Raw genomic sequence first — 13296 nt, forward strand, 5'->3', positions numbered from 1 at the left:
CTGGCTTCCTCTGTGCCTGTGCACATGTCACCTCGTGAAGCCCCCAAGGGGCCACCAGGCCTCTCCCAGGAGCCACCTGGGGAGGAGGATTTGCATACAAGTCATGATAAGTAAAGCTGGGGTGACATGGCCCTGAGTCCCATGATTCGTGCATCTGCCGGGGAGAACACACGTGTGAGCTCGGGTGACCAGCTCTGCACCTCACTCTGCACCTCGGCCTCGGCGCCTGGGTGAGGGACGCACGTGCGCTGTACCTGTTAACACACGTCTAACCAGACCAGGGTACAGGGCCTGACCCAGGAGTAGGTATTCAGTAAGTGCTCATACATGCATGCTCTTTGGGAGCACCTTTGTGCTGACTCTGCCTTCATCAAAGCCCTCACTATAGCGTCTTGAGACCTTCTAATGCCCTGTCCACCTCGCACCCTGGCCGCGAGCTTCTGGAGGACAAAGGTCGTGTCTGGGTGTTCTGGGTCCCGCACTCAGGACACTGGGCACTTGGTGAAGGGAGAGGAAGGCTGAGGGCAGACAGAGGGCAGCAGAGGGCAGAACGGGGATAAAGGACAGCTTGGCTCAGTGGACACGTCAGTGGGCAAAGGAGTGGATTCAGTGGACACAGCGGTAGCAGCTGACAGTCGGGTGGATATGTGGCTGGCCCTGGGGATGAGCAGCAGGTTACGTGGCGGGTGGGTGGACAGATGGGGGGTGGGAAGTTAAGGGCAGCTGAACGCGTGGATAGACAGGAATAGGTGAGTACAGAGGGATGTGGACACGCCCAAGGGACATCCAGATTCGAATGGGGTGGAGAAGGGTGTGGCAGGGAGGCAAGGCCAGCCTGCTTGGGCTCCGGAAAGGGAATCAGAGGCTCCCCTTCACTGCGGCACCTCTAGCGGAGAGTCCCCAGGGACATGGGAGTGGAAATGCCTTCTAGGGCTCAGAAGGACCCCCAACTGTACACAAAAGACACACTAAACTTTCTCTGCTTGTCCTAAGAAGGCCTGTGTTTTCCTGGCAGCCCACACAGCGTGCCACAAATTGGCCTCGCATGGCCTCCAGCCCCTCCTGCTGCTGGGGTCTCCAAGCCTGCAGGCCAGCGCTCCATGGGTGGTGTTCATGGGAGAGTCTTCCTCCTGGCCTGGAGGTGTAAGCATCATTCACCCATTTTTCAGATCTGGAAACTGAGGTTCAGAGCTGGTAAAGGAGCAAGCAAGCTACCAATAGAACAAAGTGCCAGTTTCCTATGATTTCCTGCCCAGGCTCCTAGCTCTTCAGCGAGCGCATGGTATGCTTTGCGGGCTGGTGAACTTCACTCTGAGCAGCGTTGGCTCTGGCCTGGTAGACTGTGCACACCTGGGCAGCTGGTGGCATTTGCAGAGGGAATTTGCTGAGTCTGGGCAGAACATCTTTTTCTGCAAATGGTGGGTCTGTTCTGGAGCCCAGAGGCAGCTCTATAGGACATGTCTGGCTGACCCATTATCCAGGACTGAGAAGTCCTCCCAGCCAGGGACCCCAAGCCCTCAAAGAGCCCCTTCATTGCCTTTTGCCCTTGCAGACACTCCAAGGGTAGAGTGGCCTCTTGGCCCTCAGGAACAGGGTTGGCATTTTGCTGGCTCGCAGGGCCAGGCTCTCTCCAGTGTGGGCAGTGGTGTGCTTCCAGGGCTCCTAGTCACCCTGGTGACACCCAGCCTGCTCGTCCTTGCAGCTGGCTGGGCAGCTCCCACGTGTGGGCTGATGTCTGCCGCACTCAAGGGCACCACTGCCCAGTGTGGCTGTTGTCAAGGCAACAGTAGCGCCACACTGTCAGGCTTGGGCTCCCCGCCCGCTGTCTCTCCATCACAACCTCCTCGAAGGCCCTGCTGCTCGCCTCCGGGAGCGGAGAGGACAGGGCTTTGAAGTGGCTGTCTCCATGGAGGGAGAAAGGTTGCCATGGAGAGCAAGAGTGTCTGTGCGTCCAGAATGGACGTGCTCAGACTTCACTCTTGGCCTTATCTTGTCAAGGTCCTGTAGCCCAATCCCCAATTTCCAAGCTCTCTGGCCTGGTGTCAGTCTTGTCCTTGGTGGTGCAGGAGGCAGGCTGCTCCAAAAGGCTGACAGGTCCCAGCCCGCCGCAGGCTGCAGGTAAGCGCCCAGCTCCGCGCGGCCTTGCTCAGGCCCGGCCCAGCACCGAGGCCGGCTGTGAAGGAGCCCGGGTTTCGATTTCGTGTCTCTGTGCATGGGGTGCTGTGTTAGTCTGGGGTTCTGGAAGGTCTCTGGATGTGGCCTGGATGCCGGGAGGTGTCAGCATGCCCTTGTGTGGTCTCTCAGCTCCATCCTGGTTGGAAATGTCAGCCTGCAGCGTGACAACTCCCCCAACTGCTGTGGACGGTATTCTTGTGAACAACTTGTGGTACAATGAGCTCCTGCTTGCTCTGTGACATGGAGCTTGTTTCTGGCTGGATTCTCTTTTCTTTTCTTTTTTTAATATTTATCTATTTATTTATTTTTATTGGACACAACCCTTTATTGCATTGTCTCTGTGGTGCTGAGGCTCGACCCCGGGGCTCGCCCATGCTAGCAAGCGCTCTGCCGCTGAGCCCCAGCCCACCCCGGGCTCTCCTCCGTACTGCTCTCCATGGTGTCCTCTGGAGCACTGCTCACTCACGGTCGTGTCTCCCTGAGGCTCGGCTCCCTGTCTGTGAAGTGGCGACGCCCCTTCCTTCAGGGTTGGCAGGGACAGGCGGTGAGAGGTGAGGCATGGAGCTGGAGGTGACACCGAGGGTCCCTGACTGAGGCCCGCTCCTCTGGTGTCCCTGAGAGGTAGAAGGTGTTCTTCAAAGGCCAGGCGGCGCCTCTGGCAGTGCCGTTCCGCGCTCCACGTGGGGAAGGGAATGACAACGCTTCTAAGGCCCGTGCCCCCTGGCGGGCAGCCCTCCCCGGGGCTGCTCCAGCCTGCCCGGCCCCGGTCCTCCAGGGCACCCTGCTCTTGACCCTCCTCGGCCGTCTTGGGTTTGAGCATGACTGAGGCGGGAGGGTGAATGGCAGCGGCCTTCACGGGTTCACTTTCCCTTCCAGCCGCGAGGCGAGTGGACGGGGAGGACGGGAGCTTCGACCAGGATAACAGGAAGGTAACGCGGACCGGATCTCCCCGGAAGCCCCGCGGTGGCCCCTCCAGCTGAACCCCAGGCTCCTCCTCTTGCCCTGTTCCTTAGAGTCCCCAAAGGACAGAGGTGGGAGGCGTGTGCGCCAGCCCCCCTCGCACTGAGGTGGCCCGGCTGGGTATTCAGTCACCTGCCGTAGCTGAGGATGCTGTCAGTGCCTCTGGGACCACAGGATGATGGTTCTAGAGTGGGTTTTAGGCATCTTCCACTCAGGGCCAGTGGGTGGACGTCTTCCTCCTAGGAGGTCACACACTTTGATCACAAGAGTGACTGCGGGCAGGACTTGGCCCAGGCTGAGCCCCTCCCTGCCCACTGCTCTTTAGGGAAGAGGGGGAGTTCAGGGAAGGAGCCCAGGCTGCTTGCTGGAGCCCCTGGGGTGCTGACCCCCAAGCCTCAGTGCTCTTGTCTGTAAGATGGGCAGCCCCACTTTCCCGTGGAACAGGTGGACAACTCGCCCTGAATGGTGGCCAGGTACTTAAAGCTGATCTCACACAGGAGCTTCCTGCAGTGGGTCAGCTCGCTGGTTAGAAGTAAGAAAGAAGCCCCTGGAAGGTCCGGTGAGATGTGCCCATTACAGATGACCTCAAAGTTCACATGACTCCTTTGCCTTTGCAGAAGACCAGCTGGCTCCTCCTCAAGGGGGACTCAGACACAAGGACGAACTCTCCAGACCTGGACATCCAGTCTCTGTCCCACAGCAGTGGAACAGAGCGAGGCCCTCTGCAGAGAGGGCCAGGAGACAGCTTTTCTCCACGTGAGTGGCCCTGCCGAGCCCGGGCGGTGGTGTGCATGGGAGGCCCCGGCACAGGGGCCGCAGCTTGGTGAAGGCGTAGGAGCAAAGGTAGGGCCACCCCACAGGACAGCGGGCGGCTCTGTGAGGACACAGCTGGATGTGCCGGGCCACAGTGCTGTCTCCTGCTGACACCCAGAGCTGGGCGGCAGTAGAGAGCCAGGTGACTTCCAGGTGAGGTCACCAAGAAGCTCCCGGGGCCACTCCCTCCAGAGCAGGTGTGGGCATGGTTCAGGAGGCGTGGCCAGACCCGGCTGGTGATGGGGCACTGTCCTGTCCCTGTGGCACCCTGAGCAAGGCACTGGAGAGTCCCAGGCATTAGAGCCTCAGACTTCACAGCAGACAAAGCTGTCATTTGCTGGACCCTGGGGTGTCACAAAGACTGAATCAGGAGTGATCTTCAAATGTTCAAATTCCAAATTGTCCCAGCCGTGCTCGCTGCAGGGTGCTGAGGTCACAGGTGAAAGCCTGCAGTGGGCCGCAGGCAGCAGCCTCTGAGCTGGGAAGGTGATTTTCACGGGGAGCTAGGGCTGAGGTTGGATGAGGAGGCTGGGTCAGGGGACGTGGGTGTGAAAGGCAGAGGAAGGCTTCGCAGTGAGACTGACCTTCGCGCAAACCTAGCCCCAGGGTGGACAACTGTGGTGTGGACAAGCTCCGCCCACTGCCGCGTGGGTCTTGGGGAAGGTGAACTGGGTGCTCAGGCAGCGCCCTGCCTGGCGGGTAGTAGGTGCTCAGTAAACAGCGGCATCATCCTGGTCACCACCCTCACCTCATCCTCACCCTCACCTTTGGTACAAAGTGCGCCATCCTCAGGAAAGCGCCCTGGTGCAGGGCGGCCAGGCCGGGCAGACGCCTGGAACTGCTGGGAGGGAGAGAGATTCTGCTCCATGCGGGATCTCTGTGATTAGATGTCTGGACCCCCCAGGGCACCCATCCCTCCTGGGGTGCAGCCCTCTCCTAGTGGGGTCTCAGCAGGGGCACAAGGCTGACGTCAGCATGGGAGGCACCAAGACATCTCCAGCAGGGAGGGACTCCTGGGGGTCTTGCAGGGACGTGGCAGGCCGGGGCGCTGGTCCCTCCTTCCCTGCCTGTGCCCCCTGCAGGTAGCTGCCCATCAGTCCTCCAGTTCTCCCTGCACCCCCAGGGGCTGCTGCCCGGTGACAGTGCTCTGTCCTGGGCTGTGTTTGCAGGTGGAGGGCCACCCTCCTGCCTCAGGTGTGGCCTGGCATCAAGGCCTGAGCCCTGGAACCAGGAATCAGGGTTGCGGACCTCCCAGCTTCTGGCCGCTTCCCTGCTAGTGCAGGAGGCCACTGCAGTCCTCCTGGTCCCCTGCCCATGACCTCCCCCAGACTCATGGGGCGCAGGGGCACCTGTGGCCTCAGCAGCTCCCTCTGGAGTGTGTGGCCTTCCTGTGTCCAGGACCCAGGAAGGAGGGGGCTTCATGCGGGGAAAATGCTGAGATGGAGACAGGCTCCTGTGGGCCCCTTGCCGAGGCCCTGCACGCGGGCTGCACCCCTTCCTCACTTGCAAACGCCAGAACAAGGGCTCCCGGAGCCATGGAGGCACAGGAGACGGCGGGTGCTGGTCCCCGCAAGGCCAGGCTGTGGCAGGTGTCTTGCTTTGCCATTTGGACCCCAAGTCCCATCTGTCAGCTCTGCTGTTGTGTCCCCACCTCAAGCTGCACGTGTGGCCACGGCTGGGACAGCAATGGCTTCCATGCAGGTGCACCCGACCTGCGGGCACCAGCTCCAGTGTGGGGACATGGTTTAAGCGGGAGGCCCCTCCACAGCGCAAGCCCCACATGAGCCCCGGCCTTGCTGCCCTTGCCGTGTGCTGCGGTCACCACTGTGAGCGGCCTTTCGCTCCTGCTGGAGTCCCGACAGCGGCCTGGGCGGAGACCCACCATGTCCTGCATTACAACTGCTCCTGCGCCTCTGTCCTGAGGACGTTGCCTCCCTTCCCAGGGTGCGCAGACCAAGCCGGGCGTGTCTGGGGCGGGTGAGCAGCTGGGGTGGGAAGGGGAGCAGTGCCCACTTTCTCTTTGGGCATTTTGTGGCTCTCACCAAGGCGGATCCATCAGAGCAGAGCAATGGCACACGGCAGGGCCCACCCGCTACACCCCAGGACACCATCTGTAGTGCGCCAAGGAAGGCAGGAGTGTGACACTCAACACAGTGGGCGCTCAATAAATGTTGGTTGAATTGAGATGCATTAAATTCAACGGGTATTTATTGAGCACCCACTCTGTGCCAGACGCTGAGCAGAGCGCCGAGGGGGAGACAGAGAAGAGGAGAGCAGCCCCTGGTCCGGAGCAGCATGCGGGGACTGGGAGAGGCAGGTGGCAGGAGCAGTGCTGGTGTGTCTCTCTGCCGCCTGCCCCCCAGGTGCCTCCTGGCCCACAGGCCTGGTCACAGCCTCATCTCACCCATGACACCATCAGACATGCCACAAAACTGGATTCATTTCAGCCCTTCATCCATCCCGCCAGCTGGGATTTATTGAGCACCTACTATGTGCAGGTCATGGTGCTAGACAGCACAGAGCAACAGTGGATGACAAGCCTGTGTGGTGACCCTGTGCCACAGGGCTTACCTTGGGCCACCTCTATCCTCCTTCCGTAGTGTGCGGAAGTGTACCTGGCCATGTGCCCCAGTCTATATTAGTAGAGGCCCTACATTCTACACAGGAAGGGCCAGGGCTCCCTTTTGTTGTAAGACACTGGCTTGAAGGGGCTCTCACAGGGGAAGGCCCACTGCCCTGGGCAGGAGCACGAGGTCCTGGACCCTGGCCTGTCCTGGCCTGATCTGCTTCTGCTTCAGGTCTCTCGAGCCGGACCTTTCAGGCCCTGCCCACTCCTCTGAGGTCACTCTGCACACATGCACACACACACAGTGATTGGAAGTGTCAGCGGGCCACCAACCCTGGCTGGCTGCACACCCTGCCCCAAGGGCTTCATCCCTGAAGGCCTGGCGCTCCAGCGGGCATAGCCCCTTCCCCATGCCTACTCGAGAGGAAGGTCGGGCAGGTTAGAGCTAGAGACCTGGAGGCTGGGGACAGTGGCCGAGGCCCTCAGGAAGACACAGCCTGGGCATTCCCCCAGACCTTCTGTGGCTTTGGCCTTCATGCCACCCTGTGTGTCCCCTCCACTGTGAGGCCCCTGCGAGTCCCTTGTCTGATTGAGCGTGCTTGCCATTGCTCATTACCTCCCGTGGCCCCCAGGGGGCTTCAGGACCCTGGCCCTGGGCCTTCCCTCCTGGCCAGCAGGAGTGGTGAGAGGGACACTCCACTGTCCCCTCCAGAGTCCTGCGAGTTCCCTGCAGGGGACACTCCTACTTAGTCTGTGCTTGGGAGGAACAGACCCCTGATGGGCCACCCGTGGATCTCAGGTGGGCCCCGCTCCTGGTGGGGGCTCCGGCTGCCTCGTGGGGTGGGATGTGCACATCCCAGACCTGGAAGAGCCTCGGCATGGCTTCCTCATCCTACAGCAGGCAAAGTGGGCCCAGAGAGGGGATGCGGGCGGCCCTGTCACCAACAAGTACTTCATGAGCACTGTCTGTGTTCCAGGTCGTCCTGGGACCAGAGGACAGAGCAGAGGCCCCAACAGGCCAGATTGCCTGTCCCGGGAGCTGGCTCACAGAGGGGCTGGAGCCTGACCCGAGGCCACCCTGTGAGCCGGGAGCCTGCAGTGCTGGGGGAGTGTGGCTGGGATACGGAGGTGTCGTGGAAGGGGCCGTCTCTGGAGGGCGAGGGCAGCCCTGGCCGGCCCGAGGGCTGGGGAAGGAGCAGAGGCAGGTCTGGCGGTGGAATGGCCAGCTCAGCCATGTGGCCAGGTCACTAGCCCCTTGGTTCTAGAGGGTTCAGAGCAGGGTTCGCAGGCGGCCTGACACTTGTCCGGGCCTGTGTCTGGCGGGCGTAACAGGAGGCAGTAGTCAGCGTCCAGGCTTGGGGCGAGGCCAGAGGTTCAGAGCTGGCGCCGGGCAGCTGTGAGGAACCGAGGAAGGCCTCGGGTGGGGGCCGGGGAGCAGGTGTGAGTGGGAAACGGGCGTCCATCTCTAGTGTCCAATGTGCCGGACAGGCAGCTCCACAGACGGCGGGCTGGCGGGCGACTGTGGCCCCAGATGAGCAGCGAGAGCCCTGACCAGGGAGATGAGTGGGACGTATGGGCACAGGCACAGCGAGGAGGAGCTGGGTGTCCAGGTGGCTGGCTCAGGGGGGCGGAGCTGCCCTACTCAGAGATGGGGAGGGAAAGGTCACTTATTCACCTGACACGACCAGAAGTTGGGGAAACAGGCTTGGCTCTTGGGGGTGCCCTGGGCCGGAGGCAGACGCCAAGGACCGTCAGTTCCCAGTGGACTGGACCCTGAGATGCAGAGAGCCCCACAGCCTGCCGGGACACCCACGTGGTCCGTCCTGAGCTGGTCACTTAGCCCCGAAGCTGGGGCTCTCCCTCCCCACCCAACTCCCAGCTCATTCCTTGCCAGCTTCTTCCATGCGCCATCTCTGCAAGTGCTGGGGGAGGGGCGAGCCAGCAAGTGGGAATGGCCTGGCGCATCGTGGGGAGGGGGCGAGGGTCAGGAGGAGGAGCAGAGGACGAGCGCGGAGTGGACAGCCACAGAGAGGAGGCCGGGACGGGCAGCCGTGGCACTCTTTGCAGGGAAAGACAGAGAGGAGAGGCCGGGGAGCTGGCAGCGCGGGTTCGGCTGCCCTGGTGTCCAGCAGGCAGGTGGAGGTCCCGTGGTATGGACACTGTCAGCAAGGGAACGGCCAGCCTGAGTGGACAGGGTCACCTCTGGCCCCTGCCCATCTCGGGGTTCCAGGGAGAGCAGTGGAAGCTCCATCTGTCAGGACAGACCCCACTCGGGAGAGGAGTCTGGGTCTGGGGACAGAGACACCCCAGGGGAGCCTCCTGGGACAGCGTGGGCAGGGCTTGGGAGCCCAGGGGGCAGCCCGCCGCCCTTCGCTGGGGTCAGCTGGAGACTCTGCTTTTATTTAGCAGACCCCCTGCCTCCCTGTGCCCAGCAGCAGCCTGTGCCCAGGATAGGACCGCGTGGGCAATAGGCAGTGCACGTGCCCACCCAGATGCCGCCGTACAGCCCTTGGAGGGTGACCACACACTCAGGTCCTTTGTCTTCCCCAACTGGGGTCTGGAGATCCCTACCCATGAATGGGAAGCCCGGCTGCAGGAGAAACACCACTGCCGTGAAGGGAGGGCGCTCCAGGGAGCCCCGCAGGCCTTGGGAGACGGGGCGGGCACTACAGCACCCACCCACGGCGCGCCCGGGAGGTGACGGGGTGTCACCCCAAGTCTCCGTGGAGAAGACTCTGCAGACAGCGCTCCAGGCCTCTGGTGGGCAGGCGCAGGAGAGGCACCGTGTGAAGGTCTGCAGAGAGCACTGCTTTGGGGTGCGGCTCCCCAGGGTTGAATCTCAGCTTGTCACTTGCTGTGTAACCATGGGTACAAAAATAAGCTTCTCTGAAATTCCCTCATCTGTGAAAACCAGGATGACCCTGTCCTCCTGGCAGGGAGACCCTGGGGCGAGGCACAGGACATCCTCTGGCCTGGCTGTTAGGGGACAGCCAGGTGGGCACACGCAGTCCACAGCCGGGCCTCAGCAACCCTTCAGCAGCCAGTGGGGGACATCTGACTTCTCCCAAAGCCCGAAGCTCAGACTGGGCAAGAGCCTGTAGCTCCCTGTGGCTCAGAGACCAAGGGCGGCAGTGGGGATGCTGGCACAGGCCACCCTGCTGCAAAGTCACCTCAGGCCACCGAACCCAGGGCCATCTACCTGGGAGTGACCTGCTGTCCGGAGCACCCTGGGATGCTGTGGTGACCATGTGTCTCCTGCTGCATCTGGAACACCCACCCACCCACAAGGGCCTTTTCCTGAATGTCTAGTGGCTACTCTGGCCTCTGACAAGCTTCTGTAGAAGAAGACAGAGCCAAGAGAAGGAGTTTAGGGCCCCAGAAGCAGCCCCGTGGGGTGCCAGGGCAGGATGGCCACACGCTGCCTCTGAGAGGACGCGCAGACGGCATGTTTGGGCTAAGCCTGGACTTGGTTGTCCAGGGCTTGCAAGGCCTGGTGTGAGCCAGGGTCCTGACCACCCATGTCCTCCCTACCCGCTTCTCCCTGTGGGTCTCTCTCTTGAGTGCCACACACGGCCACATGTTCTTGAAGGCTGGTAATTTAATTGGACATGGGGTCCCTAGATGACCACGTGACTGCAAACCCACCAGGCAGACCTGGGGCAGACGAGGTTCCCAAAGCCCAGGGCCCTCTCTAGCTAGAAGCTGTTTGGCCAGGTACAGGCCCCTCAATCCACTAGCCTCAGCTCCCTCAGATGTAAAATCGGCTCTTGTTCCATGTGCAGGCCAGTGAGAGTTGAATGAAGTAGCTGGATGTGTGAAGAGGCCTTTCAAATGAAGGGCTCTCAGCCCTGGCCACACATGGACCCTGGGACCTTTGAAATCAACCAATGACTTGTCCCTCCCAAAGAGACCAGTTTTAATTGATGAGTTCACAGGGACCCTTCCTTCTCCCCAGTAACTGAAGGGACCCAGGAATAAGGTAGAGTCAACCACAGGACAGGAAGAGGAAGGTGTCTTCCCATCCAGGGGCCAGGGACCAAGGTGTCCCCTCCCCAGCAGCACTCACAGACACCAAGGAGGAGGCCAGATGAAGAACAGGCCCTGGGTGTGGCCTTCTCCATGGCCAGGGTCTCCTGCCCTTCCTGCCCTCACAAGGTGACCCCAGGTAGGGGGCACCAGCAGGGATCAGGCAGGAGCAACAGCCACACAACCAGGTGGGGGCAGCAGACAGACTGGTTCTGTGAGGCATTCTGAAACCTGAGTTGTCATTGGAACCATAGCCCCTAAAAGACCAGGCTCTACAGACGGAACCTGGACAGATTGACAGGTGCTAAAGTGGAAAACTTAAATAAGATCCGGTCTCCTAACATAATATCCAAAATGCCTAGGATTTAATAAAAACATTTACTCATCACATTGAGAGACATAAGTTAACCACAGCAGCAAGATAGGACAATCGACAGATAGTGACACTAAGAAGAACCGGACATTGGAATTATTGGACAAGGATTTTAAGATATCTATTACAAAGAATGCTTCAGCAAGCAACGATAAATAGTTTTGAAACAACTGAAAAAAATCTCACCAAAGAAATGGAAGTTATTTAAAAAAATAGAACAGAAGGTATCAAACTGAGGAGTAAGATAAGCAAGAGAAAGAATCCACTGACGGCTTCAGGAGCAGGACACCTGAGTCCAACAGAGGAGAGACTCAGGGACCTGGCAGCAGCGATGTCATTCGTCTGATCTAAACAAAAGACAGAGAGGAGAACCCCGGAGCTTCAGGCACAGGGAGCCACAGCCAGCCGCTGGATTCCCAGAGAGGAGAAACGGGCTTGAAAAAGCATTCAGAGAAATAATGGGTGAAAACTTACCAAACTTGGCAAAAGAGATAAACCTACAGCTTCAAGAAACTGAACACCCAAAAGGAGAAGCCAAGACCTCCACACTAAGACGCATCATGATCAAGCTTCTGAAAATCAAGGGCAAGAAGAGAGAAGTCTTCAAGTGCCCGGTGAGAAAAGATGGTCACCCGTAGCAGCGCATCCAACCGAGTGACAGTGGGTGCTCCTCAGAGACCTCGAGACCGAGACCAGGAGGGAGAGGCACGCGGTTCGCATGCTGGAGAAGGAGCTGCCGCGCGAATTCTGCGGTCAGTGAAAACATGTCTTGGTTTGGATGGGAAATGAACTCTCAGACGATAGAGAACCAAGAAATCATGTCCCTCGCAGACCTTCCAGAGTGGCCGACAGGTTCCAGCCTGCCGAGGCCAGGAGTTAGACGGGGGAGCATCGGGAGAGGTGAAGACGGGACACGTGCAGGAGACCGCGCTTCGTGTCTGAGTTTCTTGAATCATATTCAGTGGTGGAAGCAAAGCTGAAGGCCGTCTGATTCGGTGGTAGGAGGATCATCTCCGGCCTCTGTAGTTGGGCAGCCGGTGGCGTAAAGTGACCTTGATGGAAGTCCCCACACTGAGTGACAGCGTGTCAAGTCCTGAAGGCGGCAGCTGGGCGCTGGGCACTGTCCAGGTGCAGTGAGCATCCAGCCGCAGGGCCACGGGCTCAGGATCAGGGCCAGGATACTCAGAGCGGGTGAGTGGGCAGGAGGGACTGCCCGGCCCCACGGTCCTCAGTCCTCAGTCAGCCCTCGTGACGAGCAGCTCATCTGGACCCTGAGGCACGTGACCTGCCCTCCCTTTGGAGCCCTCACAGGTGGCCCGGAGCTCCATGAGTCAGCTTGACCTCTATCCTGTGGGGGAGGTTGGTCTACACTGCCTGAGGCTGGGCCACTGCCGGGGTGGGCGTGCGCAGGTCAGGCAGCTCTGGCACTGCTCCCTGAGGGCCCATGGGAAGGTGGAAGGACAGACAGTTGAGGGACAGGCCTCCTAAGAGCGCTTGCTGGTTGGGTGCCTGCCCTGCTGGGGCAAGCTCTGCCAAGTTCCCTCCATCCAGAACATGCCCTGGCCCCGAGCCAGGAGGTCCTCCTGACAGAGCTCCCTCTGCCCCCACCAAGCAGCATCGAGGAGGTGAACTGGGGCCCTCGATCTCCTGGGTCCCCGAAGGCTCAGTCCCCAGTGGCCTAGCAAGTGTTGCCCCACAGGAGGGACAAAGCCCCAGGGTCTCCAATCAACCTTTTTATTTCCAGAGAAGCTGGCAATTGGGAATTTCATGGGAACCCCCCACCACAAACACTTACTTAATAACATTGTCTCCAGGCCCCATTTGACACGGGCTCAGGATGGCCCGGCCTGGGCCCTGTCGGGTCAGGGCCAGCCTGGGGGACAGGTGATGCTGGACCTCTGTGGCGTGAGCACGGGGGCCAGGTGTGTTCCTGGTGTCAGGAGCGGGCTTGGGACATCAGCTGCCCTGCTCCTTCCCCAGTCCACGCCCTGGGGACAGGAGGCCAAAACTCAGGAGGGAGGGATCCTCAGAGGGCCTCCTGCGTCTGCCACCCCCCACCCTGCCTGACCCTGTTGGAAGCCTGCCCTGTCCGTGCCCCCACAGCCCGTGGGGTGCGCATGTGACGGGGCTGTGCTGTGTCTGTTTCAGGGTTCCCCTATTCCAAATCCGACTCCCTCCCAAGACATGGGACGAATGGCCTGGACCGTCGGGTAGGTACTGACCCCTCCTGGCCCGCCGGGTACTAACCTTCCATTGCTGCCGACCCCGACACAGCTTCTTGACCACAGCCAGGAGGAGCGGCCTGGCCCTGCTCGCCGCCCGCCTCTGCCTGATGCCCCGCTGGGGCCGCTGCCTCCCCGCTTTTCCCACACTAGGAACAGAA

The 13296-nt window shown here is 60.5% G+C and overlaps 1 protein-coding gene across 34 annotated transcripts in view; it reads left to right on the plus strand.

Annotated features, from left to right (window-relative positions):
* The window catches only part of ABLIM2 (actin binding LIM protein family member 2), a 134746-nt gene that overhangs the window by 102313 nt on the left and 19137 nt on the right, over positions 1-13296 (plus strand). For 19 of the 34 annotated variants that reach the window (XR_014023257.1, XR_014023258.1, XR_014023259.1 and 16 more), the window contains 4 exons: positions 1999-2118; positions 3052-3104; positions 3753-3891; positions 13062-13123. Coding sequence is in view for 26 of the 34 variants with exons in the window: in XM_081303723.1 (XP_081159849.1) it covers positions 1999-2118; positions 3052-3104; positions 3753-3891; positions 13062-13123 (374 nt within the window). In the remaining 8 variants the exon portion in view is untranslated. The remainder of the gene's footprint in view (positions 1-1998; positions 2119-3051; positions 3105-3752; positions 3892-13061; positions 13124-13296) is intronic. The other 15 variants (XR_014023262.1, XR_014023263.1, XR_014023264.1 and 12 more) reach the window with 3 other exon arrangements.

This window comes from Spermophilus citellus (genome assembly GCF_964194105.1).
Source record: "Spermophilus citellus genome assembly, chromosome: 8".
Lineage (NCBI taxonomy): Eukaryota > Metazoa > Chordata > Mammalia > Rodentia > Sciuridae > Spermophilus > Spermophilus citellus.